This window comes from Megascapheus bottae, chromosome 24 (assembly GCF_031878675.1).
Source record: "Megascapheus bottae isolate mThoBot1 chromosome 24, mThoBot2.hap1, whole genome shotgun sequence".
Classification (NCBI taxonomy): domain Eukaryota; kingdom Metazoa; phylum Chordata; class Mammalia; order Rodentia; family Geomyidae; genus Megascapheus; species Megascapheus bottae.
Window position 1 is genome coordinate 12,934,476 of NC_143532.1, and position 26,130 is coordinate 12,960,605.

General features: G+C 47.4%; 2 protein-coding genes across 2 annotated transcripts; both read right to left on the bottom strand.

Moving 5' to 3' along the window:
- Positions 1-876: 876 nt before the first annotated feature.
- On the bottom strand, positions 877-11,920 carry LOC150047012 (pyrethroid hydrolase Ces2e-like). The gene is made up of 12 exons (XM_090357498.1): positions 11,684-11,920; positions 9,382-9,586; positions 8,353-8,488; positions 7,608-7,741; positions 7,268-7,526; positions 6,794-6,892; positions 6,390-6,530; positions 6,169-6,249; positions 5,790-5,934; positions 5,167-5,301; positions 4,585-4,657; positions 877-1,063 (listed from the first exon to the last, which is right to left on the bottom strand). The coding sequence occupies exons 1-12, from the start codon at positions 11,757-11,759 to the stop codon at positions 877-879; spliced, it is 1,671 nt and encodes a 556-aa protein (XP_090213624.1). The 5' UTR covers positions 11,760-11,920.
- A 4,044-nt stretch (positions 11,921-15,964) lies between these two features.
- Positions 15,965-24,644, bottom strand: LOC150047013 (pyrethroid hydrolase Ces2e-like). The gene is made up of 12 exons (XM_090357502.1): positions 24,427-24,644; positions 22,105-22,309; positions 21,087-21,222; positions 20,337-20,470; positions 19,997-20,255; positions 19,523-19,621; positions 19,098-19,238; positions 18,877-18,957; positions 18,498-18,642; positions 17,875-18,009; positions 17,296-17,368; positions 15,965-16,883 (listed from the first exon to the last, which is right to left on the bottom strand). Exons 1-12 carry the CDS (start codon positions 24,551-24,553, stop codon positions 16,697-16,699), a joined length of 1,722 nt encoding a protein of 573 aa, XP_090213628.1. The 5' UTR covers positions 24,554-24,644; the 3' UTR covers positions 15,965-16,696.
- Between the last annotated feature and the right edge of the window lie 1,486 nt (positions 24,645-26,130).

Consider the following 26,130-nt stretch of genomic DNA (forward strand, 5'->3'; position numbering starts at 1 on the left):
TTTTCCAAATAATATAAAATATTGATACCGACAAAAACAATGGGGGTAGGCAGTTGTGGCTCTTGCCTATAATCCTAGCAATTCAAGATGCTGACATCTAAAGGTCAAGGACTCAAAGCCAGCTCCCGAAGAAGAGTTGGTGAGACTCATATCTAATTAACCAGCAGAGAGCCAGAATGGAGGTTGGCTCAAGAATTAGAGATGCAGCAATGAACAGAAAAAGCTAAGTGAGAAGGCAAAGCCTGAGTTCAAGTCCCAGTACTGGAATAAAAAACAAACAAGCAGAAGTGGGGCTGTGGCTCAAGTGGTAGGGTGGTAGCCTGGAGCTAAAGAGCTCAGGGACAGGACTCAGGCCCAGAATTCAAGGCCCATGATCCACAACAACAACAACAACAAAAACAACAAAAACAAAAACAAATTAAGTTGGCTCAATTGTTGGATACTTAGAAGTTAGAGAAAAATGTATGGCTTACTGAAGGGTCAACTTGGGATTTTAACCTATTCTAGAGGTAGCATGTCCAAAATATCTCCTTCATTGGAAGAGGGGCTGGAGACTTGGAGCAGACAGAGACTGGGGAGATAAGATGAGCAAGGAAGAAAGGGCCCAGGTCCAGTGGGGTGTTCAGGACAGAAAGCATCATCAGGGCTCATCCAGATTCATTGCCACAGGGGCATTTGTTGAGGGGTCTGACAAGAGATGTTCAGGCAAGTGGGTCATGAACTCCAAGTAGTGAGTTACTAATATGTATCACCTAGCTGGCTGATTGGATAACGATAACCAAAGATGTGAATGGCTTGGTGAATCAGTGATTCCATCAATTCCTATCTCATTGAGCATGTACCGGAGTCTAGGCCCACTCCTCCTGACATAGAGCACTACAGCTCCAGGTGCTCCTCCTTAGCCCCTTTGAGCTCCTGCACCTTCTGGGGAAGGGTCTTGGTCCAGAACTTCAGCCTGGAGGCCTTCAGGCCCTGGCCCACGGCAGGATGGATGTCCAGCTGCAGGTAGTGCTCATTCTGGTCAAACAGGGGCCAGTGCAGCAGGTCCTCGCTGTCGGGGTTCCTGTGGACACACCCTCCCAGCAGGGTGGGCAAGGGTCATTCTCAGGACTTGGGACCCCACACCCAATCACCTCCCGAGGGTCATGGCAGGCAGCCCACAAGATCAGGAGAGGGGAAATTAGGGAAAATTTTATGATACAAGGCAAGGCCCTCCCAGTAGTATTTGTTCTACATGGTTCATAGTTACCTCACAGAGGTAAGTGTTGACTCCACAGAACTGTGGTCCACCTTTCAGGTCTCTGGGGCAAGAGAGAGTGACTTGCACCTCGCATGCCCTCTGTGTGTGTGAGTGAGTCCTGGGGATGAGGGAGAGCTGTCATGTAATTGAGGGTGGAGTGTGCTCATGAGATGCCACAAGGGGGTCCCTAGGTGGACCCGATTCTGGGGAGGAGGCTCAGGTGTCTGATCTCACCCATTCTGGGCAAAGTTGGCCCAGTACTTCATCAGCCTCCTGCTCAGAATCTCATTGTCTTCCTACAAGGAGGACCGGAATACAGCCTCATCGCCATGTTTGGCCCTCGCATGTAGGGGCTTGTGATCTTTGATGAGGTCCTGAGGATGTGGGAACCCATAGAAGTATACAGGAGCATGGGAAGCTGGAGGTGCAGACAAGCTACCACATGGTGACCGCTTCTTTGAAATTGTCCTTCCTTATTCTTGGTAATGAGATAGCTAGGCTGAAAATGGGCTGTGAACTGAGAAGCTTCAGGCTAAGAACACTTGCAAAGGCCACAGGTTGTCATCTCCATCGATTTTCCATTCTCTGACTTCTAGCATATACTCTGAGGCCAAGAATTCCAAGTTCCTGTCATCATCATGGTAACTCCTGCGGTGTGAGCTTTGGTTAAATGATGGCCTGGGTTTCCTATCTATGTGATCTTGGACTGCTCCCAGACTTTGTTTCCTCTTTTTTTTTTTTTGTCCGTTGTGGGACTTGAACTATGGGCCTGAGTGCTGTCCCTGAGCTCTTCATCTCAAGGATAGCACTCTACCACTTGAGCCACAGCGCCTCTTCCAGTTTTCTCGCAGTTTAATTGGAGATAAGAGATTTATGGACTTTTATAACAGAATTGGCTTGGAACCATGGTCCTCAGATCTCAGCCTTCCGAGTAGCTAGGATTACAGGTATGAGCCACTGGTGCCTGAATATTCCTCTTCTTTGAAGTACCGGTGATTCCTGTGTCTTCCAGGAGCCATAAGAATTTACTGACCTGTGGGACATCAAGTGCCCCATGGGGCCTGGACAGAGACAAGGGTGGGACTTGGACCTCACAGACCTGCCCTGGGCTGCACACCTCTGAGCTGCCTGCTGCAGTCAGACCTCAGCTACAGATGCACTCACGCTGAAACTGTGCAACTTGCAGTGCAGGCATCACAAACATGAAGTCCCCCATCATGTCCTGGAACTGGGCTTGGAGGGTGTGGGGGTCCTCAGTGTCCCCCATGTACTCTTGCATCAGCAGGTCAGCACACTCCGCAGGCAGGTTCTGTCCCCAGAGGATGAGAGAGAGTCAGGCTAGGCAGGCAGGGCAGTGGCAGGGAGGAGGCAGCCTTGGGGTGGGGACATGGGCGCTGGGGTGGGACATTAATCTGGGAAGAGTCAAGCTCTGGTGTAACCCCACCACTAGCACACACGGATATCATACTATAGTCCTGGAGCTACTAGGTGAACAGATAGGGCCTTGTGGTGCCCCATCTGTTGGGGTAGATGTTCAGCTCCTTACCATGAGTCCTACTGAGTTCAAGTCCCAGTACGTACATAAAAAACAAACACAATCTTAGAGCTATTAACATAACTACATACACATAAAAATCTAAGATGGGCTACATACTCTATAGACATAATGTTTTATTACATAGATTAATGCTTAATTTTAGTTACGTTCTAAAACCTAAGTGCCAGTGATTATATACAGAGATTCCCTTTTTAAATACTTATTTGTTAAACATGATATTTGAAATATGATGTAAAAATCAATGTTAATAAATGATTTAATAAAAAAAAACCAAACACACGGGCTGGGAGGTTGGCCTAGTGTTAGAGTGCCTGCCTTGTATGCATGAAGACCAGGGTGGATTCCTCAATACCATATACACAGAAAAAAAGAAAGGTGGAAGTGGTCCTGAGGCTCAAGTGCTAGGGCTCTAGCCTTAGGAAAGGGGCAGGGGTCAGGCCCTGAACTCAAGCCCAGGACTAGCAAAAAATAAAACGAACAAAAAACCCCCGCAATTGGGTGTTTTACCAAAAAACTGAGTAAAAGTAAGAAATTCACTGTAAAGAGTGTAAAAGAATTTCTCTAAATGAAAGAAACACTTTAACACATCATATGTGCATGGATGAGGCTGAATTTGATTGCATGTAAGTTCATGCATAACAAAGGTCTTTGGGCATATATGTGTGCGTGTGGGGGGTGCGCACATGCACGCATGAGTATGTATGTGTGGGTGTGTTTGAGATGCTTAGAAATGAAATTGGTATAATTGTTGACTACTTGAAAGAGAGAAAAAAATGGGGCTAACTAAAGGGTAAACATGGGATTTTTACCCATTGTTACAGGTAAAATACTCAGAACGTCTTAATTTGAAGATGGGTGGGAAACTTGAAGCAGTCAACAGTTAGGGAAAAGAAGGAGAACAAGGGAAGTAGGGGCCCAGGTCCCATGGGATGTGGAGGAAAGAAAGCACTCGCAGGATTGTCCATTTTCATTGCCATGAGGGGATTTATTGAGAGTGTCTAACAGGAAAGGACTCGGGGGGTGGGGGAAGTTGCTCATAAGTGTCTGCTGGCTAGCTTTCTGGCTGGCAGACTAAGAGGATGAAGGCGAGTGAATGTTGGAGTGAATCCTATTTTGTGATAAGTGGGTGGGTACCTGAACTGACCCTACCGGCACTCACATCGTTCTTCCTGACATAGAGCACTACAGCTCCAGGTGCTCCTCCTTAGCCCCTTTGAGCTCCTGCATCTTCTGGGGAAGGGTCTTGGTCCAGAACTTCAGCCTGGAGGCCTTCAGGCCCTGGCCCACGGCAGGATGGATGTCCAGCTGTAGGTAGTGCTCATTCTGGTCAAACATGGGCCAGTGCAGCAGGTCCTCGCTGTTGGGGTCTCTGTGGACACACCCTCCCAGGAGGGTGGACAAGGGTCATTCTCAGGCCTTGGGACCCCACACCCAATCACCTCCCGAGGGTCATGACAGGCAGCCCACAAAATCAGGAGTGGGGGAATGAGGGAAACTTTTCTGTCATAGGACAACAAGGCCCTCCCTGTAGTGTCTGTTCTATGTGGCTCAGAGCCACCTCACAGAGGTGAGTGCTGACGACTCCACAGAACTGTGGTCCACCTTTCAGGTCTCTGGGGCAAGAGAGAGTGACTTGCACCTCCCATGCACTCTGCGTGTGTGAGTGAGTCCTGGGGTTGAGGGAGAGCTGTCATGTAATTGAGGGTCGACTGTGCTCATGAGATGCCACAAGGGGGGCCCTAGGTGGACCCGATTCTGGGGAGGAGGCTTAGGTGTCTGATCTCACCCATTCCGGGCAAAGTTGGCCCAGTACTTCATCATCCTCCTGCTCAGAAGCTCCTCCTCCTCAGAAAAGCCAGCTGCAAGGAGGACAGAGAACAAGACTCTAAGTCATGGATAACATTTCATGGTGCCTCCTTCTGCTCTCCACCCTCCATTCAACTGCAATCTGATCCTCCACACCAGGTCTGATCTTTACCTCTGCCCCACCCAGTATCAGGCACTTCCATGGCTCAAGCTTCCCTTACTCATCCCAGCCCCTAGCTGAATTCACCTGTGTGTATTCCTGCATGAGAGGACATTGCTACCCTCAGTTCTGGGACTCATTTAGTGACATTCGTAACTTCCAATCAGGCACTGTGTACCCATGTCTGACACCATACTGCAGGTGGGGACAGGTGGTGGGAGCACAGGATGTTTAGGAAAGGCTCAGATTCTCATCACCTGCAGCTTTTTGAGAGGTAAGAGTTTGCACATTGATCCTGTCCTCTCTCTGACCTTCAGTTTCTTCCTCTAGACCATGAGGAGAATCATCCCATAGCTAACCTCCAGTGTCCCATTCAGGCTTATGGAAATACAGGAGACTCACCAGAGCTGCCACAAATGAAAGATCCAAAGACAAAGCTAATCTCATCACCATGGTCGGCTCTCACATGTGGGGGCCTCAAGTCTTTAAATCCATAAGGATGTTGGAACTCATAGAAGTAGACAGGGGCATGGGAACCTGGAGGTGAAGAAAGTCTATGACATGGTGACCCTCAGTTGTAGTTGTCCTTCCTCATCTTTGGTGATAAGATAGCTAGGTTGAAGTTGGCTGGAAACTGTAGTGTAAGTGAGAAGCCTCAGGAGGGAAGAGGCCTTGCAAAGACCAAAGGGGATCATGACAGTCAATGATTCATTCACTGACTTCTCGGGTGAGACATGTTTATTACTGCCAACTTCCTTGTGACCCCAATATAAAAAATACGTAGGGTAAATGTTAGCTTGGGTTTCCTATTGTTGGGGTACAGGAGTAATTACTGACTAAGTAACTTCTTTAAAGTGCCAGTGAGTGCCAGGAGCCATGAGAATTACTGACCTGTGGGACATCAAGTGCCCGGCAATGGGGCCTGGACAGAGACAAGGGTGGGACTTGGACCTCACAGACCTGCCCTGGGCTGCACAGCTCTGAGCTGCCTGCTGCAGTCAGACCTCAGCTACAGACGCACTCACGCTGAAACTGTGCAACTTGCAGTGCAGGCACCACGAACATGAAGTCCCCCATCATGTCCTGGAACTGGGCTTGGAGGGTGTGGGGGTCTTCAGTGTCCCCCATGTACTCTTGCATCAGCAGGTCAGCACACTCCGCAGGCAGGTTCTGTCCCCAGAGGATGAGAGAGAGTCAGGCTAGGCAGGCAGGGCAGTGGCAGGGAGGAGGCAGCCTTGGGGTGGGGACATGGGTGCTAGGGTGGGACATTAATCTGGGAAGGGTCAAGCTCTGGTGTAACTGCGTCACTAGCACACATGGATATCACACTTTATTCTAGGGGCTACTACGAGAACAAGGGCCTTGAGGAGCCCCATCCATTGGGGTACATGTTCACATCCTTACCATGAGTCCTACTGAGTTCCGCATAACAGCTGGCAAGGTCGTCCTATTTATTCCCTTGATGGTGTCCAGCATTCCCCATATCTGAGAGGTTGGGAGAGTTTCTAAGTTTGGAGTGGTGGGGTCATGAAGATGTCATTCCCTGTCCACCAAATATCCCCTGTCATCCACACACATAACAAATGAACTCCCCACACAACCAATGAGTTAGAACTAAGTCTCACCATGGGGATGACACAGCCATACTCATCAGTGTTGACACCAATGATGCTCGGGACAGGGTGGAAGTCAGCCGAGGCCAGCAGCTCCATGGGGTGTCTGGGTAGGAAAACCCCATCCACCACAGCAGGGATGACCTTGAAGGTCTGAGGAGGCATGCGTGATCAGGATTCGAGATCACCTCCTACACAGTTTCTAATGTCCTCCTGTTGCTTCAACCCCATCCCAGTTCTTCCCAGTATTCTATTCCATAGACATCCCCCCAAAAACTCCTAAAAGTTTGGTTAGTCTCCCTTAGTTTTCATTTTCTATCCAGGACCACAAGAATAGATTCATTGGTTCAGAGAATTGGGACTGATGATTCACATCGTTCCTCAGGCTTCACCCCCACGATAGCATCCTGCCTGACCTTGGTAATAGCCAGCATTTCCTCTTCACTCTTGTCTCTCAGGCAATTCACCAACGCCTCTGAATCCATCAGCTCACAGCCAGACAGGTTGACTACCAGCTGGAAGGAAATCAGGCAGGGTTTGCCCCAGCCATCCAAGTAGCAAGAGAGGTTATTCCAAATCCCTTCAGGAATCAAGTACAGATTGTTAAAGGTATAAATTACTCCCAGTTTGGTGGTGCTCAGGGACCTTAGCTGGAGGGTTCATCCTCCCTGTTTACATGGTCATGTCCACAGCACACAATCTAGGTGCAGCCTTACTAGTCACAACCCACACTTATTCTGTGTGAGGTTGAGAGGAGTGTGTTCTCCCCCTGCATCCTCAACAACTTTAAAGAACTTCCCAGGTGACTCCCATGGTCCTTTTGATCCAAGCAAGCAGAGTGAACCCAAGGCTCTTAGGGGGATGGAGTAATATGGCTTGAGGGCACTCACTGAGGAGACTGCTTCAGAGGAGCTGGAGATGAGATCTGGCAGCAGGGCCACCCCACTCTCCATGATGGCACCATGGAAGAGCCCTTGGGACATGGGTGACACAACATGTGAGGACACACTTGTGCCACCTGCAGATACCCCAAAAATAGTGACTCGGTTGGGGTTTCCTCCAAAGTGGGCGATGTTCTGTTGAACCCAGCGCAGGGCAGCCACTTGGTCCAGGTAGCCCCAATTTCCAGTAGCATGCTGGTCTCCGGTGCTGAGAAGTGGCAGAGAGAAGGGTCACAAGTCTATCTCTGCTGTGCTTGGCCCTCACTGTCCAGCTCAATCCCAGGCTCACCTGAAGTAGCCAGGTACTCCCAGGCGATACTGGATAGCAACCACCACCACATCCTCAGTGGCTGCCAGCCTGGACCCATCAGTTATGGAAGCCAAACCTGCAACCAGTGCACCACCATGGATCCACACCATCACCTGGGGAAGTCAAGACAGCTGGCATTGCTTCTCATTCAGCCCCAGTCCTAACTCTTTGCCCATTACAGTGTCCATGGCCTTGGCCGTGGGCAGTTGCCAAAAGAGAAATAACTCCCTCAGGACCTCCAGAACTGGCCCTATCCTTGAGGTCCTCTCCAGGAATCCAAATCTGAATTAATGTATCTCTGCTGAAGTTTTGTTGCCCTTACTCTCATGCCCATGTAAAGTGGAATTAACAGGTCATTTCCCTGATTGTCTCACTGTATCATGAGTGAAAACGACCACATACTGGCATTGGCTCAATAGATACCCCACAACATGGAAGAGCTCATAGTTCAGCACTTGAATACCTCAGAAAATATTTTGGGGTCAAGTTGGTAGAGTGAGTTCCTGCTTGATTAAAGAATCTGGCATCTGGAAGCAGTAAGGACTGCTTATCCCCTTATCCCAGAGCTGAGTCGCCCTCCCTGAGCAAGTGATATTTGGAACCTGACAATGAAACTTCCCATTAGGTTCCTCATTGTCTCAGACCCCAGAGTGTTCTTCCCTCCACTAATGCTCTTGTGGAAGCAATGTCCTCCTACCAAGGCCCACCCAGTCTTGACACTCACAGGCAGGTTAGAGCCCTCCTGGGCACTGGCAGGTGAGTAGATGTTGAGATAAAGGCAGTCTTCAGACATGGAAAATCGAGGTACACTTAGATTGAACATCTTTGCCATATTCATCATATCAAAGTTTTGGAGACACCTGGTTACATTAGTAGACAATTATTCGGGTTCTGGTTTATGTTCACAACACTGCCCTTGGCTAGATTTGTTCCAGACACTGTGAACTGATGCTACACTGGTGCCTTGTTTATAATGAGTTTTCTCTCATGTTTCCTCCAACCAACATGCAGGTCACAGGCTTTGGATGGGTGAGGATCTCCCTCTCAAGGTAGGATGGAATTCTGACCTAAAGAAAGCCTTCCTGTTAAAGGTATCATTGAATTTCTCTTCACCTAAGGCTTGGAAAGCTTGATTCATAGAGTATTACAGAAGTATTGGCTGCAAGGATACACATTTAGACCTTCTCTCTGTGCCAACAAAAGTCTGGACAGGGTTGTTGCCACCCTACCAGTGTAGTACGAATGAATGAAGGTCAGTTACACCTAAGGTACTGGGAGGTTTCTGAAACCCAAATATACCAAAGAGAGCCATATTCCTGCTAACATGTGTAAAACTGGATGCACAGAGACTTAGCCAGTGGCACTTAGGCCCTTGAGTTGACACAGTGACTGTGGAGCTTGGCCTTCTCTAAGCAGAAGCCCTCTTCAGGGATCCATAGGATCTGCTACTGGACCAAGAGCACTGTTAGGCCCTTGTAGCCATGGAGAATATTTCCCAAGGATGCCTCTCCACTTGGCACAGAACAATTGGCAAGATCCAAGTTATAAGTATATCTCTGTGCTCTAGCACCAGGTACCAACACTGTTCGATGCTGTGACAGAGCAATGAGCCTGGCAAATGCATTGGAAAAATCTACATGGGCAATTTTCCAATTCAGAAGGAAATAGACTGTGGGGTTTACATGGGAGAAACTTTCCGCACGGGCCAGTGTGCCCTACAAACCACAGAGGCCCTCACCACGCAGGAACTTACATGGGTGGGTAGGAGGTGCCATCCCTCACACCACTCCAAGGCTCAGGGGGCTCCGGAGGGGCAAACCGCAGTGGTCCTACAGGTGGCTTGGCAAAGGGAATTCCCAGGAAGGTGTGGACCCCGACATCGAGGTCCTTCAGATGGACGAGGCTGCCCCGCACCTGCCCCGTGTGTGTGGTCCTGATGGGGCTGGCTGGGTCCTGGCCTGTGGGTGGAGAGAGGCACATCAGGGTTGATCTGCCCCATCAGCTGCCATTCACACTGTGGCTCCTGTTGACTCTATGCCACCCACAGCTCCACCTGGCCAGGTCTTCAGATCTGTAGGTTTGATGGCTTCACATACTTTCTGCTTGCATGACTGTGTTTCCACAGTGTGGTTTTCACTGATCTGACCTGGACCTTCCTATCAGACAGGCTTCCTGAGGTTCTTTGGGACTTGATACCACCATTAAGCCCTAGGAGCTTTCAAGTTTGGGTCCTAAGTGATAGGACAATACGCATATTTCCAGCAAATGCACAGGTTCTACAAGACCCTAGCAGGACTCTAGGATTGGAGTGAACATTTCCAGTCCAGGAGGAACTAACAATGGAGGTATGTAAAATGCCAAGAAGCAATGAGGACTTCAAGGAAAGGATGATATATGTGTGATCACATCTTGTGTTTTTATGAGGAGTGGAAATATAGAACGGACCACATCAACCTGGCTGGTAGAATGATCATTGTTTAAGTAAATTCCGCATTCATTCACTGAGTTATTCCCATAGCTTAAGACAAAGAATTCTTCTGTGCATGCTCATATTTGATAGTCCCCAAATTTCCATTCCTTTGGGATTTTTGAGACATCAAGTCACCTCCTCAGTCTCTAACAATTTAGTCATCAGTACTAATTCTACCTCCATTAGAACCCTCCCCCCCCAGTATCTTCTTCATGTTTTAGAAATTCACACATTATCACAGACATGGAGATGGGACATATCATTGACTTCCTCTAAGAGAAGTAACTACGTAAGAGAAGTTCCTAAAAGAAACGTTTCTATAAGAAAAGTAACTCTCCTGCTTCTAACCACTGTACAGGAGCTCTTTGTGAATCAGCAAGATTCAGGTACAGTTCTATGGCCAAAGACAAGGTTGGATGGGAAAAATAATTGGACACCATAGATCGCAATTTATCAATATCCCTCCAAGTCCAAGGACATACTACTGAGATCTATGATGTCTATGCAAGAGGTTTGGCTAGATGGGAACTCTGACTCTGAACCTCTCTGTGGCCATAGAACACTTATGCTTCATAGTTGTTACAGTGAAGGACAAACATTGCTCAGAGGTTCCTGTTAGAGACCAGCTACCTGCATGTTGCTCCCAGCCTGTCAAGATGAGGAACGAGGAAGCTGAAGCAGGCAGTGGAATAAAGTGAACCTTGTATGAGAAGATTTCAGCCCTGGGTCTTCTGAATATCAGGATTTGTACATCTTTTCCTCCTATTCTAGGCATTTAGAGTGTTAGACTCAGTGCTTCAGAATCACTAGCCAGAGCTTGATCAAGAGCAGGTAAAGAGGGATTCTGGTAGGGGTGAGGTGGACCCAGGTCCCTTGAGCAGATTAGATAGGAAAGGGAAGGGGAGCTTGTTCTAGGGTGTGGGGATCAAAGGTTGCACATTCACCTTTGCATATAATTTTCTGTTGGTACCAGCTCCAGATAAGGGCCTGGGGGGGGGGGTTGTGGCAGGCGCAGGAAACTTACATGTTTGCCCTAGAAGCCAAGCCAACCCTTTCCCCAGAGTTAACATATAAGTGGAAGAATCACAGGGCCACCTCAGTTCAAGTTGATGCTGTGTTTGGGGGAGTTATAAGTCTTTTGGGACCAGAAACCTATGCCAGTGCCTACTGGGCCATGCCAAGATGCTTCTCTGATGAGGAAGGGCACCCACTGAGAAACAGGAGAAAGCATGAATGACAATTACATGGGCAGATTCAGTAGCAATTACAGTTACAGCTGCAACAACACACATAGAAGGGAACTATCTAGAATCCCTGACTTTGCCCAGCACATGTCAATGCACCTCTGATTCTTTCCTGCTGGGCTCACATCCCTGTGTTTACAGACATTTATGACCCTCTCTGAGGTATATGACCATTTCTGTGAACATTTAGTGGAGGCTTCATTAGCACAAGTTTCCCACTGTATCATCTTTCATGTCTACCTTCCCCTGCTTCTGTGCCCCAAGCTCAAGCTCTGCAGTACACAATGTGGCAGATGTCCCTCTGGTGCCTTCCCCCTACCAGGCCCCTGCTGGAGTCTTACCCTGGATCTGGATTGGGAGAATCAGGAAAACCCAGACCACTGCAGTCAACCAGGCAGGAAGTCGGTGTAGTGGCATGGCTGGCTCCGAGGATTGTTTCTGTGCTTCTATGCAGAACAATGCAACTCAACAAACAGACAGGATTCACTTTGACCTTGCCCAGCCACGAGTTGAAACTGACAAGGAGTAGGAGGTACAGAGGAGAGGCTGGGAAAGGTTGTTTCTGCTGGAGAGGATCACTGACAGGACAAACGTCACAGAAAATCATTGGCCAGCACTTGGAGTGTGAGCTCTTCCCCTTCTACTTTCACTTTGTCCTCCTCAAGAGGCGCTGTGTGGCTTCTGCAACCCTTGAGATACCAGGAACTTTCCCTGGTCAGGGCTGATCTGCAGAGAATCTGGCTCAGGATCTCTCAGATGGACAATGGCCCCTCCTCTTGTGCTGCAAAGGTGAGCACTTGAGCACAGGGAGCTATCACTGTGTTCATTTTGAAATTCTTCCTTGAACTCATTGCTCGTGGATTGCCAATTCCCCCTCAACATTCCTCATGCATTAGAGTTATGGTCTGAGATTCCTCACGAACCTCTTTCATTTAGGAACGGTTGATCGCTTTAAGCCATACTAGTCACTGTGACATTTTATTTTATTGTTGGGATAATGTATACAGGGGTTGCAGTACATTCATTAGGTAGTAGGTACATTATTTCTTGAAACCTGATAACCCTTCTTGTGTTTTTGTCCCCCTTTCCCTCCATTCTTTCCCTCTCAGTCATCTTGCTTTCCCCCTTTCCTTCCCTATTTCAAATAAATAATTACAAGTATATTCAGAATACCAGGTAACAAAGTCAGATACAGTAACACATGAGATTAACTGTAAGTGGAAAAAAAAGAAAAGAAATACCTTCATATAGTACATTAAGAACAATAGTCACAGAGGTTAACCTCTTGTTTCCATAACCTAGAGTTTATTTTGTCAATCTCATTCTGTAGGACCATATGTACATAGCTTTTGAGTTATTGTAATCCCCTACTAGGAGAATCCTAGAGGTGTACTAATTATTAAAAGTGAGGGACACCAAGGATCCTTTGCTTCTTTACGTCAGATTTACCTAACTTAGTATGCTTTTTTGCAAGTCTTCCCTTTTCCCTATGAATGGGGTGATGTCATTGTTTCTATGGCAGCATAGAATTCTATTGTGTATAAGTACCACACATTCATGATCTATTTATCTACTGAGGGGCATCTGGGCTGGTTTCCTGTTTCAGCTATGGTAAATAGTGCTGCAATGAATATCATACTGCTAGAAGTTTTGTTTTTGCCTTGTTTCTGGACATTTGGGTAAATGCCGAGGAGTGGAATTTGGGTCAGAAGGGCACTCTAAGTTTAGTCTTTTGAGGAATTGCCATACTGCTTTCCAGAGTGGTTGAATGAGGTTACACTCCCACCAACCGTGTAGTAGCGACCCCTCTTGGCACTGTGGCATTTTTTAGTACCTATTTCCCTATTCACCCCACACGATCTATGGTTACAATGGTGGCTGAAATCAAGTGAATGACCATTTACCCACTTAAAAAACTATTAAAGGGAAGTTGTTGGTTGTAGCCGTGTGAGGAAACAGCGGTCTCTGCATCTGCGGTAATCTGGGAGACAGGTCTGTAAGCCGGAGTTCGTGAAACTCAGAATCCTGTTCCGATGCAATGAGATCCTAGGAGATGCAGTCCAGACTCATTTCCCAGAGAAATGGCACCAGGCTCAGCCTCACATGGTCTTTAATACCTTTGAGAACCAGCTATGATTCTTCATCTGGTAGACAATACTGTTGATACCCTCCAGTCTGGCACCGAAGGCTTTCCTTCTTGCGACCCTTCCTGGAGGGCTCATTTCCCCTGGCATGAATAAGCTAAAGTTTCTCTGGCCTCCATTCCAGCCACAGAGTCTGTTGTGCACTCAAGGTGTCCAGTCTAATGAACTATGGCCCAGGACATGGTCCCAGACTCTTCTTCCCAGACCTGAGCAGATGCTCTTGTTAGACTCACAAACAATTTGGACAATAAACAAAGAGACACATCACCATCTGCACACCTTCATTGCAGAGCCTCCAGCCAAAGCTTAAAGATTCCCTCCTGGTTACAAGCTAGGATTTTTGTAGTGTGAGAATGCTAGTGTAATCCATTATCAAAAATGATATACTAACTAATATGGTACCTCTGCCTCTGGGTTCTGTATCCATGTGTGTCTGTGTGTGTTCATTGGTACCTGGACTCAAACTCAGGGCCTGATAATTATCCCTTAACTTTTTCCACTGCAGATACAGCTTCATTTCTTGCTTTTTGCTGTTTAACTAGAGATAAGAATCTCTTGGCTTTTCCTACCACGTCTGGTTTAAAACTGCATTCCTCAGATCTCAGTTTCTTGAGTGATAGGTACAGACCACTGGCCCATGGATTCACCTCTATGTTCTAAAGGGGATTGATCATAATTAACCAATAGTGAGATATTATGCAAACTGGGTCACAGCTGAAGAGGAGAGGGTATTTGTTCAAGGTGATGGTCTGGTGTCAGCCAAATGTATTCAGCCAGACAGGAAGAAAAGGTGAGCCTGAAGTACTGGTAAATCCAGGTACTAATCTAGAACCCTAAGATAAGGACATTTGGCTACTCAGACCTAAGAGCTCTTTGACCTTCGTGTTCGTAACTTAATTAGCACCTGGGTTGGGGCCTGACACTCTTGGTCCTTAAAATTCAGGGCCAATAACAAGTTCCTTTATTTTAACTGAAAATCACAATGCTTCATTTTAATATCAGGGATGTGATATGAAAGGCTGAAGGTGCCCACGTGCCCTGCCACTTCCTGCACCATCAATCAGATACCCGGGCATCCACAAGAACTAGGGAAAGGAAGTGTTTTAGCAATATTTCTATACTGTGATAGTTGATGCACACTTGCAGATACACAGGGATCTGCACAAAGATAAGGAAACAGAGCAAGGATAGAGAGAGATCGAGACAGACACAGAGAGAGAGAGAGAGAGAGAGAGAGAGAGAGAGAGAGAGAGAGAGAGAGAGAGAGAGAGAGAGAGAGAGAGAGAGAGACAGAGAGACAGAGAGACAGAGACACAGAGAGAGAGAGAGAGAGAGAGAGAGAGAGAGACAGACAGACAGACAGACAGACAGACAGACAGACAGAGACAGAGAGAGTCATATAGAGAGACAGAGAGAAAGCATGAGGGACAGAAGCGGGGTGCCAGGGTTCTCTGTAATCCTTGCTTGTCAGGAGGCTGATTTCTGAGGATCATGGTTTAAAGTCAGCCTCAGCAGGAAATGGTGATACTTTTGTCTCAAATTACGTAATAATAATCAAAAGTGGTGATTGCTGTCTGAGCTCCACTCCTCTGCTGGACCTGAAGCACTGAGTAGGAGGAATTCAGAAGACTGTACTTGACATAAGACTGGTTCTTTGTCAAATAGCTAAGATCATAAAGGAGCACCTGCTCTCAAAGTTAAGCCGCCCTATTTTGTAGCCTTCAACCATGTTCTAGGATTTTCTCCACTTCTTAGTCACCTCCCAGACATAATTGCACATTATTTTTGTTTGATTTTCTCCACAGTCTATTATTAAAATACACAATTCTCATCCCTTGAAAAAAAAGTGGTGTGTGCATCTGTAAAACGCACTTCTCAATAAAAGAAATAGTACCGTTGATTCTTAGGGTATTTATCACAGCAACTACAAAATAGAAATTATTCAATTAGTACGATTGAGCTATTATTTTTTCCAAACTGTATATAATATTGATAGCAACTAAAAACAATTGGGTCAGGCAGTAGTGGCTCTTGGGTATAGTTCTAGTACCTCAAGATGCTGAGATCTGAAAGTTGAGGTTCAAAGCCAGCTCAGGTAGAAAAGATTGTGATACTCTTATGTCTAATCAACCAGCAGAAAGTCAGAAATGGAGGGTGGCTCAAGATACACAGAAAAAGCCAAGTGAGAAAACAAAGCTGTAAGTTCAAATCTCATTAAGAGGATGAAAAACAAACAACTCAATTGGGTGCTTCCAAAAAGCTGAGTGAAAGGATGTAATTAATTGAACAGAATATAAAGTAAGATCTTTGGATGAAGGAAACATTTTAAGACACGATATGGGAGGGGATTTGGGAGCATTTAATTGCATACAAATTAATCCATAACAAAGTTCTTTGTGGGCGTGTGTGTGTGTGTGTGTGTGTATGTGTGTGTGTGTGTGTGTGTGTGTGTGTGTGTGTGTGTGTGTGTCTTCAAGACTCTTATAAATTAAGTTGGCTGGCCAGGCATCATGGCACATGCCTGTAATTCTAGCTACTCAAGAGATTGAGATGTGAGGATTGCGATTCAAAGACATGCGCACTAAATATCAGGTGATAGTTATCTCCAATTAAACATTAGAAAACAAGAAGTGGTGCTGTGGCTCAAGGGCAAGGGCAGTAGCCTTGAGCTGTAGAGCTCAGGGACAGTGCTAAGGCCCAGAGCTCAACCGCATGACCCAGAACAACCTACAACAACAACAAAGAAATTAACTTGGTGTAATTGTTGGGTACTTAGAGAAAAAAGTGGGGCTTACTGAAGGGTCAACTTGGGATTTTAACCTACTTCTAGCGATAGCATGTCCCAAAAATCTCCTTCATTGGAAGAGGGGTGGAGACTTGGAGCAGAGAGAGGCTGGGAGATGAGATGAGCAAGGAAGGAAGGGCCCAGGTCCAGTGGGGTGTTCAGGACAGAAAGCATCATCAGGACTCATGCAGATTCATTGCTATAGGGCATTTGTTAAGGGGTCTGAAAGAGATGCCCAGGCAAGTGGGTCATGAACACCAAGCAGGGAGTTACTAACATGTACCACCTAGCTGGCTGATTGCATAACCAAGGGGTAAATGGCTTAGTGAATGGGTGATTCCGTCAATTCCTATATCACTGAGCATGTACGGGTGCTTTATGCTGACCCGACATGCATTTAGGCCCACTCCTCCTGACATAGAGCACTACAGCTCCAGGTGCTTCTCCTTAGCCCCTTTGAGCTCCTGCATCTTCTGGGGAAGGGTCTTGGTCCAGAACTTCAGCCTGGAGGCCTTCAGGCCCTGGCCCACGGCAGGATGGATGTCCAGCTGTAGGTAGTGCTCATTCTGGTCAAACATGGGCCAGTGCAGCAGGTCCTCGCTGTTGGGGTTTCTGTAAACACACCCTCCCAGCAGGGTGGACAAGGGTCATTCTCAGGCTTGGGATCCTGCACCCAATCACCTCCCGAGGGTCATGGCAGGCAACCCACAAGATCAGGAGTGGGGAAATGAGGGAGTTTTCTGAAATAGCACAACAGGGCCCTCCCTGTAGTGTCTGCTCTAGCTTGTTCAGAGCTAACTCACAGAGGTGAGGGCTGACACCTCCAAAGAACTGTGGTCCCCTTTCAGGAGTCTGGGGCAAGAGACAGTGACTTGTACCTCCCATGCACTCTATGAGTGAGTGAGTCCTGGGCTTTGTGGAGCAGCTGTCATGTAATTGAGGGTGGAGTGTGCTCATGTGATGTCACAAGGAGGTCCCTAGGTGGACCCGATTCTGGGGAGGAGGCTTAGGGGTCTGATCTCACCCATTCCGGGCAAAGTTGGCCCAGTACTTCATCATCCTCCTGCTCAGAAGCTCCTCCTCCTCAGAAAAGCCAGCTGCAAGGAGCGGAGAAAACAAGACTCCATATCTTGAACATTCTATGGTAACACCTTCTGCTCTCCACTCTCCATTCAATTGTAATCTGATCCTCCACACCAGGTCTGATCTTTTCCTCTGCCCCACCCAGTATCAGGCACTCCCATGGCTCAAGCTTCCCTTACTCATCCCAGCCCCTAGCTGAATTCACCTGTGTGTATTCCTGCATGAGAGGACATTGCTACCCTCAGTTCTGGGACTCATTTAGTGACATTCGTAACTTCCAATTAGGCACTGTGTACCCATGTCTGACACCATACTGCAGGTGGGGACAGGTGGTGGGAGCACAGGATGCTTGGGAAAGGCTCAGATTCTCATCACCTGCAGCTTTTTGAGAGGTAAGAGTTTGCCCATTGATCCTGTCCTCTCTCTGACCTTCAGTTTCTTCCTCTAGACCATGAGGAGAATCATCCCACAGCTAACCTCCAGTGTCCCATTCAGACTTATGGAAATACAGGAGACTCACCAGAGCTGCCACAAATGAAAGATCCAAAGACAAAGCTAATCTCATCACCATGGTCGGCTCTCACATGTGGGGGCCTCAAGTCTTTAAATCCATAAGGATGTTGGAACTCATAGAAGTAGACAGGGGCATGGGAACCTGGAGGTGAAGAAAGTCTATGACATGGTGACCCTCAGTTGTAGTTGTCCTTCCTCATCTTTGGTGATAAGATAGCTAGGTTGAAGTTGGCTGGAAACTGTAGTGTAAGTGAGAAGCCTCAGGAGGGAAGAGGCCTTGCAAAGACCAAAGGGGATCATGACAGTCAATGATTCATTCACTGACTTCTCGGGTGAGACATGTTTATTACTGCCAACTTCCTTGTGACCCCAATATAAAAAATACGTAGGGTAAATGTTAGCTTGGGTTTCCTATTGTTGGGGTACAGGAGTAATTACTGACTAAGTAACTTCTTTAAAGTGCCAGTGAGTGCCAGGAGCCATGAGAATTACTGACCTGTGGGACATCAAGTGCCCGGCAATGGGGCCTGGACAGAGACAAGGGTGGGACTTGGACCTCACAGACCTGCCCTGGGCTGCACAGCTCTGAGCTGCCTGCTGCAGTCAGACCTCAGCTACAGACGCACTCACGCTGAAACTGTGCAACTTGCAGTGCAGGCACCACGAACATGAAGTCCCCCATCATGTCCTGGAACTGGGCTTGGAGGGTGTGGGGGTCTTCAGTGTCCCCCATGTACTCTTGCATCAGCAGGTCAGCACACTCCGCAGGCAGGTTCTGTCCCCAGAGGATGAGAGAGAGTCAGGCTAGGCAGGTAGGGCAGTGGCAGGGAGGAGGCAGCCTTGGGGTGGGGACATGGGTGCTAGGGTGGGACATTAATCTGGGAAGGGTCAAGCTCTGGTGTAACTGCGTCACTAGCACACATGGATATCACACTTTATTCTAGGGGCTACTACGAGAACAAGGGCCTTGAGGAGCCCCATCCATTGGGGTACATGTTCACATCCTTACCATGAGTCCTACTGAGTTCCGCATAACAGCTGGCAAGGTCGTCCTATTTATTCCCTTGATGGTGTCCAGCATTCCCCATATCTGAGAGGTTGGGAGAGTTTCTAAGTTTGGAGTGGTGGGGTCATGAAGATGTCATTCCCTGTCCACCAAATATCCCCTGTCATCCACACACATAACAAATGAACTCCCCACACAACCAATGAGTTAGAACTAAGTCTCACCATGGGGATGACACAGCCATACTCATCAGTGTTGACACCAATGATGCTCGGGACAGGGTGGAAGTCAGCCGAGGCCAGCAGCTCCATGGGGTGTCTGGGTAGGAAAACCCCATCCACCACAGCAGGGATGATCTTGAAGGTCTGAGGAGGCATGCGTGATCAGGATTGGAGATCACCTCCTACACAGTTTCTAATGTCCTCCTGTTGCTTCAACCCCATCCCAGTTCTTCCCAGTATTCTATTCCATAGACATCCCCCCCAAAACTCCTAAAAGTTTGGTTAATCTCCCTTAGTTTTCATTTTCTATCCAGGACCACAAGAATAGATTCATTGGTTCAGAGAATTGGGACTGATGATTCACATCGTGTCTTCCTTTGCCTCTTACGTTCCTCAGGCTTCACCCCCACGACAGCATCCTGCCTGACCTTGGTAATAGCCAGCATTTCCTCTTCACTCTTGTCTCTCAGGCAATTCACCAACGCCTCTGAATCCATCAGCTCACAGCCAGACAGGTTGACTACCAGCTGGAAGGAAATCAGGCAGGGTTTGCCCCAGCCATCCAAGTAGCAAGAGAGGTTATTCCAAATCCCTTCAGGAATCAAGTACAGATTGTTAAAGGTATAAATTGCTCCCAGTTTGGTGGTGCTCAGGGACCTTAGCTGGAGGGTTCATCCTCCCTGTTTACATGGTCATGTCCACAGCACACAATCTAGGTGCAGCCTTACTAGTCACAACCCACACTTATTCTGTGTGAGGTTGAGAGGAGTGTGTTCTCCCCCTGCATCCTCAACAACTTTAAAGAACTTCCCAGGTGACTCCCATGGTCCTTTTGATCCAAGCAAGCAGAGTGAACCCAAGGCTCTTAGGGGGATGGAGTAATATGGCTTGAGGGCACTCACTGAGGAGACTGCTTCAGAGGAGCTGGAGATGAGATCTGGCAGCAGGGCCACCCCACTCTCCATGATGGCACCATGGAAGAGCCCTTGGGACATGGGTGACACCACATGTGAGGACACACTTGTGCCACCTGCTGACCCGCCAAAAATGGTGACTCGGTTGGGGTTTCCCCCAAAGTGGGCGATGTTCTGTTGAACCCAGCGCAGGGCAGCCACTTGGTCCAGGTAGCCCCAATTTCCAGTAGCATGCTGGTCTCCGGTGCTGAGAAGTGGCAGAGAGAAGGGTCACAAGTCTATCTCTGTTGTGCTTGGCCCTCACTGTCCAGCTCACTCCCAGGCTCACCTGAAGTAGCCAGGTACTCCCAGGCGATACTGGATAGCAACCACCACCACATCCTCAGTGGCTGCCAGCCTGGACCCATCAGTTACGGAAGCCAAACCTACAACCAGTGCACCACCATGGATCCACACCATCACCTGGGGAAGTCAAGACAGCTGGCATTGCTTCTCATTCAGCCCCAGTCCTAACTCTTTGCCCATTACAGTGCCATGGCCTTGGCTGTTGGCAGTTGCCAAAAGAGAAATAACTCCCTCAGGACCTCCAGAACTGGCCCTATCCTTGAGGTCCTCTCCAGGAATCCAAATCTGAATTAATGTATCTCTGCTGAAGTTTTGTTGCCCTTACTCTCTTGCCCATATCCCATGTAAAGTGGATTAAAAGGCCAATTCCTGGATTATCTCACTGTATTATGAGTGAAAACCATCACATACTGGCACTGGCTCAATAGATATCCCACAACTTGGAAGAGCTCATAGTTCAACACTTTAAGTCTTCAGAAAATGTTTTGGGATCAAGTTGGTAGAGTGAGTTCCTGCTTGATTAAAGAATCTGGCATCTGGAAGCAGTAAGGACTGCTTATCCCCTTATCCCAGAGCTGAGTCGCCCTCCCTGAGCAAGTGATATTTGGAACCTGACAATGAAACTTCCCATTAGGTTCCTCATTGTCTCAGACCCCAGAGTGTTCTTCCCTCCACTAACGCTCTTGTGGAAGCAATGTCCTCCTACCAAGGCCCACCCAGTCTTGACACTCACAGGCAGGTTAGAGCCCTCCTGGGCACTGGCAGGTGAGTAGATGTTGAGATAGAGGCAGTCTTCAGACATGGAAAAGTGAGGTATACTTAGATTCAACATCTTCAGCATATTCATCATATCCGTGTTTTGGAGACACCTGGTTACATTAGGAGACGATTATTCCCCGGCTGGTTCATGGTCACAAGTCTGACCTTGGCTAGATTTGTTCCAGAAACTGTGAACTGATGCTACACTGGTGCCTTGTTTATAATAAGTTTTTTTTCATGTTCCCTCAACCAACATGCAGGTCACAGGCTTTGGATGGGTGAGGATCTGTTTCCCTCTCAATGTAGGATGGAATTTGACCCACAAAATTCCTCCCTGTTAAGGGAATCTTCAACTAAGTCTGTGAAAGCTTGATTCATAGAGTATTACAGAAGTATTGGCTGCAAGGATACTCATTTAGACCTTCTCTCTGTGCCAACAAAATTCTGGACAGGTTTTTGCCACCATACCAATGTAGTACGAATGAACGAAGGTCAGTTACACATAAGGTACTGGGATGTTTCTGAAACCCAAATATACCAAAGAGAGCCATATTCCTGCTAACATGTCTACAATTGGAAGCACAGAGACTTAGCCAGTGGCACTTAGGCCCTTGAGTTGACACAGTGACTGTGGAGCTTGGCCTTCTCTAAGCAGAAGCCCTCTTCAGGGATCCATAGGATCTGCTGCTGGACCAAGAGCACTGTTAGGCCCTTGTAGCCATGGAGAATATTTCCCAAGGATGCCTCTCCACTTGGTACAGAACAATTGGCAAGATCCAAGTTATAAGTATATCTCTGTGCTCTAGCACCAGGTACCAACACTGTTCGATGCTGTGACAGAGCAATGAGCCTGGCAAATGCATTGGAAAAATCTACATGGGCAATTTTCCAATTCAGAAGGAAATAGACTGTGGGGTTTACATGGGAGAAACTTTCCGCATGGGCCAGTGTACCCTACAAACCACAGAGGCCCTCACCACGCAGGAACTTACATGGCTGGGTGGGAGGTGCCATCCCTCACACCACTCCAAGGCTCAGGGGGCTCTGGAGGGGCAAACCGCAGTGGTCCTACAGGTGGCTTGGCAAAGGGAATTCCCAGGAAGGTGTGGACCCCGACATCGAGGTCCTTCAGATGGACGAGGCTGCCCCGCACCTGCCCCGTGTGTGTGGTCCTGATGGGGCTGGCTGGGTCCTGGCCTGTGGGTGGAGAGAGGCACATCAGGGTTGATCTGCCCCATCAGCTGCCATTCACACTGTGGCTCCTGTTGACTCTATGCCACCCACAGCTCAGCCTGGCCAGGTCTTCAGATCTGCAGCTTCAATGGCTTCACATACTTTCTGCCTCTATGACTGTTTTCTCACTATGGTTTTCATTGATGTGACCAGCACCTTCCTATCAGGCAAACTCCCTGAGGTTCTTTGGGACTTGATACCTTCATTAAGCCCTAGGAGCTTCCAAGATTGGGTCCTAGGTGATAGGACAACAAGCGTATTTCCAGAAAATGCACAGTTTTTCAAGTCCCAAGTAGGACTCTAGGGATTGGAGTGAACATTTCCAGTCCAGGGGGAACTAACAATGGAGGTATGTAAAATGCCAAGAATCAATGAGGACTTCAAGAAAGGATGATACATGTGTGATCACACCTGGAAACCCCTGGTCTAGCTGTGTTTTCATGAGGAGGGGAAGCTGATGGAAATGTCTAATTGGTCACATCAACCTAGCTTGTACAGTGATCATTGTTTAATTGTATGCTATTTTCATTCACTGAGTTATTTCCCATAGCTTAAGACAGAGTATTCTTCTGTTCCTGCTCATATTTGATAGTCCCCAAATTTCTATTCCTTTGGGTGTTTTGAGACACCAAGTTAGGTCCTCAGTCTCTGGCAATTTAGTCATCAGTACTAATTCTACCTCCATTAGAACCCTCCATCCCCACTATCATCTTCATGTTTAGAAATTTAGGCCTTATTACAGACATGAAGATGGGAGGTGTAATAAACTTCGTATACGAGAAGTAACTATGTAAGAGAAGTTCCTAAAAGAAATATTGCTATAAGGAAAGTAAGTCTCCTGTCCCTAACCACTGTACAGAAGCTATTTGTGAATCAGCAAGATTCAGGTACAGTTCTATGGCCATAGACAAGATGGGATGGCAAACATAAAGCAATATCATAGATAGCAATTTATCAATATCCCTCCAAGTCCAAGGACAAAATACTGAGCTCTATGATGTCTATGCAATAGGTTTGGCTAGATGGGAACTCTGACTCTGTACCTCACTGTGGCCACAGCCACTTCTGCTTCATAGTTGTTTCAGTGAAGGATAAACATGGCTCATAGGTTCCTGTTAGAGACCAGCTACCTGCATGTTGCTCCAAGCCTGTCAAGACGAGGGATGAGGAAGCTGAACCAGGCAGTGGAAATAAGTGAACCTTGAATCAGAAGATTTCAACGGTGGGTTTTCTGAATATCGGGATTTGTATACCCACTACTCCTGTTCTAAGCATTTGGAATGTTGAATTCAATGCTTGAGATTCTCTAGCCAGAGCTTGATCAAGAGCAAGTAAAGAGGGATTCTGATAGGAGTGAGGTTGGCCCAAGTCCTTCGAGCCAATTAGATAGGAGAGGGAAGGGGAGCTTGTTCTGGGATGAGGGGATCGAAGGTTCCACATTCACTTTTCCATATAATTCTCTGTTGGCATCAGCTCCAGATAAGTGCCTGGGGGGGGGGTTGTGGCAGGCACAAGGAACTTAACCATTTGCTCTAGAAGCCAAGCCAACCCTTTCCCCAGAGTTAACATATAAGTGGAAGCATCGCAGGGGCATCCCAATTCAACTTGATGTTGTGTTTCAGGGAGTTATAAGTCTTCCACGGCCAGAAACCTACACCAGGACCTATTGGGCTATGCCAAGATGGTTTTCTGATGAGGAAGGGGCCCCAATGAGAAGCAGAAGAAAGTATAAATGACCATTTCGTGAGCAGATTCAGTAGAAGCTACAGCTACAGCTGCAAGAACTCACAGAGGAGGGAACTATCTAGAATTCCTGACTCTGCCCTGCACATGTCAATGTACCTGTGATTCTTTCCTATTGTGCTCACAGCCCTCTGTTCTCAGACATCTATGACCCTCTCTGAGGTATATGATCACCTCTGTGAGCATTTACTGGAGGCTTCAATAGCACCATCCCCACCATATCATCTGTTATGTCTACCTGCCTCTGCTTCTGTTCCACAGCTCAAACTCTGCGGTACACAATGTGGCAGATTTCCTTCTGGTGCCTTCCCCCCACCAGGCCCCAGCTGGTGTCTTACCCTGGATGTGGATTGGGAGAATCAGGAACCCACAGACCACTGCAGTCAACCAGGCAGGAAGTCGGTGGAGTGACATGGCTGCTCCCAGGACTGTTTCTGTGCCTCTATGCAGCACACTGTAACTCATCAAATAGAAAGGATTAACTTTGACCTTGCCCAGCCATGACCTGAACCTGACAAGCAGTAGGAGGCACAGAGGAGAGGCTGGGAATGGTTGTTTTGGCTAGACAGGATCACTGACAGGACAGACGTCACAGAAAATCATTGGCCAGCACTTTGGGTGTGAGTTCTTCCCCTTCTACTTTCACTTTGTCCTCCTCAAGAGGCGCTGTGTGGCTTCTGCAACCCTTGAGGTACCAGGAACTCTCCCTGAGGGGAATGTCAGAGCTGGTCTGCAGAGAATCAGGCTCAGGATGGACAATGGCCCCTCGTCCCATGGGGCAAAGCTGAGCCACTTGAGCACAGGGAGCTATCACTGTGCTCATTTTGAAATTCCTCCTTGAACTCATTGCTCATGGATTATCAATTCCCCTCAAGATTCCTCATCCCTTAGAGTTATGGTCTGAGATTCCTCATGAACCTCTTTCATTTAGAAATGGTTGATCCCTTTAAGCTATACTAGTCACTGTGGCATTTTATTTTATTGTTGGGATAATGAAAAGAGGGGTGTCGTTATATTTATCAGGTAGCAGTTACATTATTTCTAGAAACTTGATACCCCTTCTCATGTTTTTTTGTCCCCCTTCCTCTCTCTTCTCCCTCTCCCAGTCTTCTTGCTTTCCCCCTTCCGTTCTCTTTTTCAAATAAACAATTCCGTGTGTGTGTATGTGTGTGTGTATGTGTGTGTGTGTGTGTGTGTGTGTGTGTGTGTGTGTGTATATTATACCGTATACCAGGTAACAAAGTCAGATACAGTAACCACATGAGATTAAATGTAAGTAGAAAATCCATTCATGTACTGAGGGCCGTCTGGGTTGGTTTCATATCTCAGCTATGGTAAATACTGCTGCAAGGAATATCATACTGCTAGAAGTTTTAGTATGGTCTTGTTTCTGGACATTTGGGTAAATGTGGGGGAGTGGAATTGCTGGGTCATATGGGGACTCTAAGTTTAGTCTTTTGAGGAATTGTCATACTGCTTTCCAGAGTGGTTGAATGAGTTTACACTCCCACCAACAGTGTAGTACGATCCCTCCTGGCACTGTAGAATTTTTTCAGTACCAATTTCCCTATTCACCCCACACAATCTATGGTTACAATGCTGGCTGAAATGAAATGAATGACCATTTACCCACTTAAAAAAACTATTAAAGAGAATTTGTTGGTTGCAGCACTGAGGAAACAAGGGTCTCTGTACCTGTGGTAATCTGTAAGTCAGAGTTTGTGAAACTCATAAAATCCTGTTCCGATGCAATGAGATGCTAGGATATGCAGTCCAGACTGACTTCCCAGAGAAATGGCACCAGGCTCAGCCTCAAATGGTCTTTAATACCTTTGAGAACCAGCTATGATTCTTCATTTGGTACACAATATTGTTGATACCCTCCAGCGTGGCACCACAGGCTTTCCTTCTTGTGACCTTTCCTGGAGGGCTCATTTCCCCTGGCATGAATAAACTAAAGTTTCTCTGACCTCCATTCCAGCCACAAAGTCTGTTGTGCACTCAAGGTCTCCAGTCTAATGAAATATGGCCCAGGACATGTT

Coding starts and splice junctions, on each gene's coding strand:
- LOC150047012 (XM_090357498.1), bottom strand. CDS start 11,759: ATGCCACTACACCGACTTCCTGCCTGGTTGACTGCAGTGGTCTGGGTT. Junction 6,250..6,389: donor ATGGCTGTGTCATCCCCATG/GTGAGACTTAGT, acceptor CCAACCTCTCAG/ATATGGGGAATGCTGGACAC. Junction 4,658..5,166: donor TTTCATTTGTGGCAGCTCTG/GTGAGTCTCCTG, acceptor TCCTCCTTGCAG/CTGGCTTTTCTGAGGAGGAG.
- LOC150047013 (XM_090357502.1), bottom strand. CDS start 24,553: ATGAGTTACAGTGTGCTGCATAGAGGCACAGAAACAGTCCTGGGAGCA. Junction 20,256..20,336: donor GGAGTACCTGGCTACTTCAG/GTGAGCCTGGGA, acceptor GCCACTTCTCAG/CACCGGAGACCAGCATGCTA. Junction 19,622..19,996: donor CCTCTGAAGCAGTCTCCTCA/GTGAGTGCCCTC, acceptor ATTTCCTTCCAG/CTGGTAGTCAACCTGTCTGG.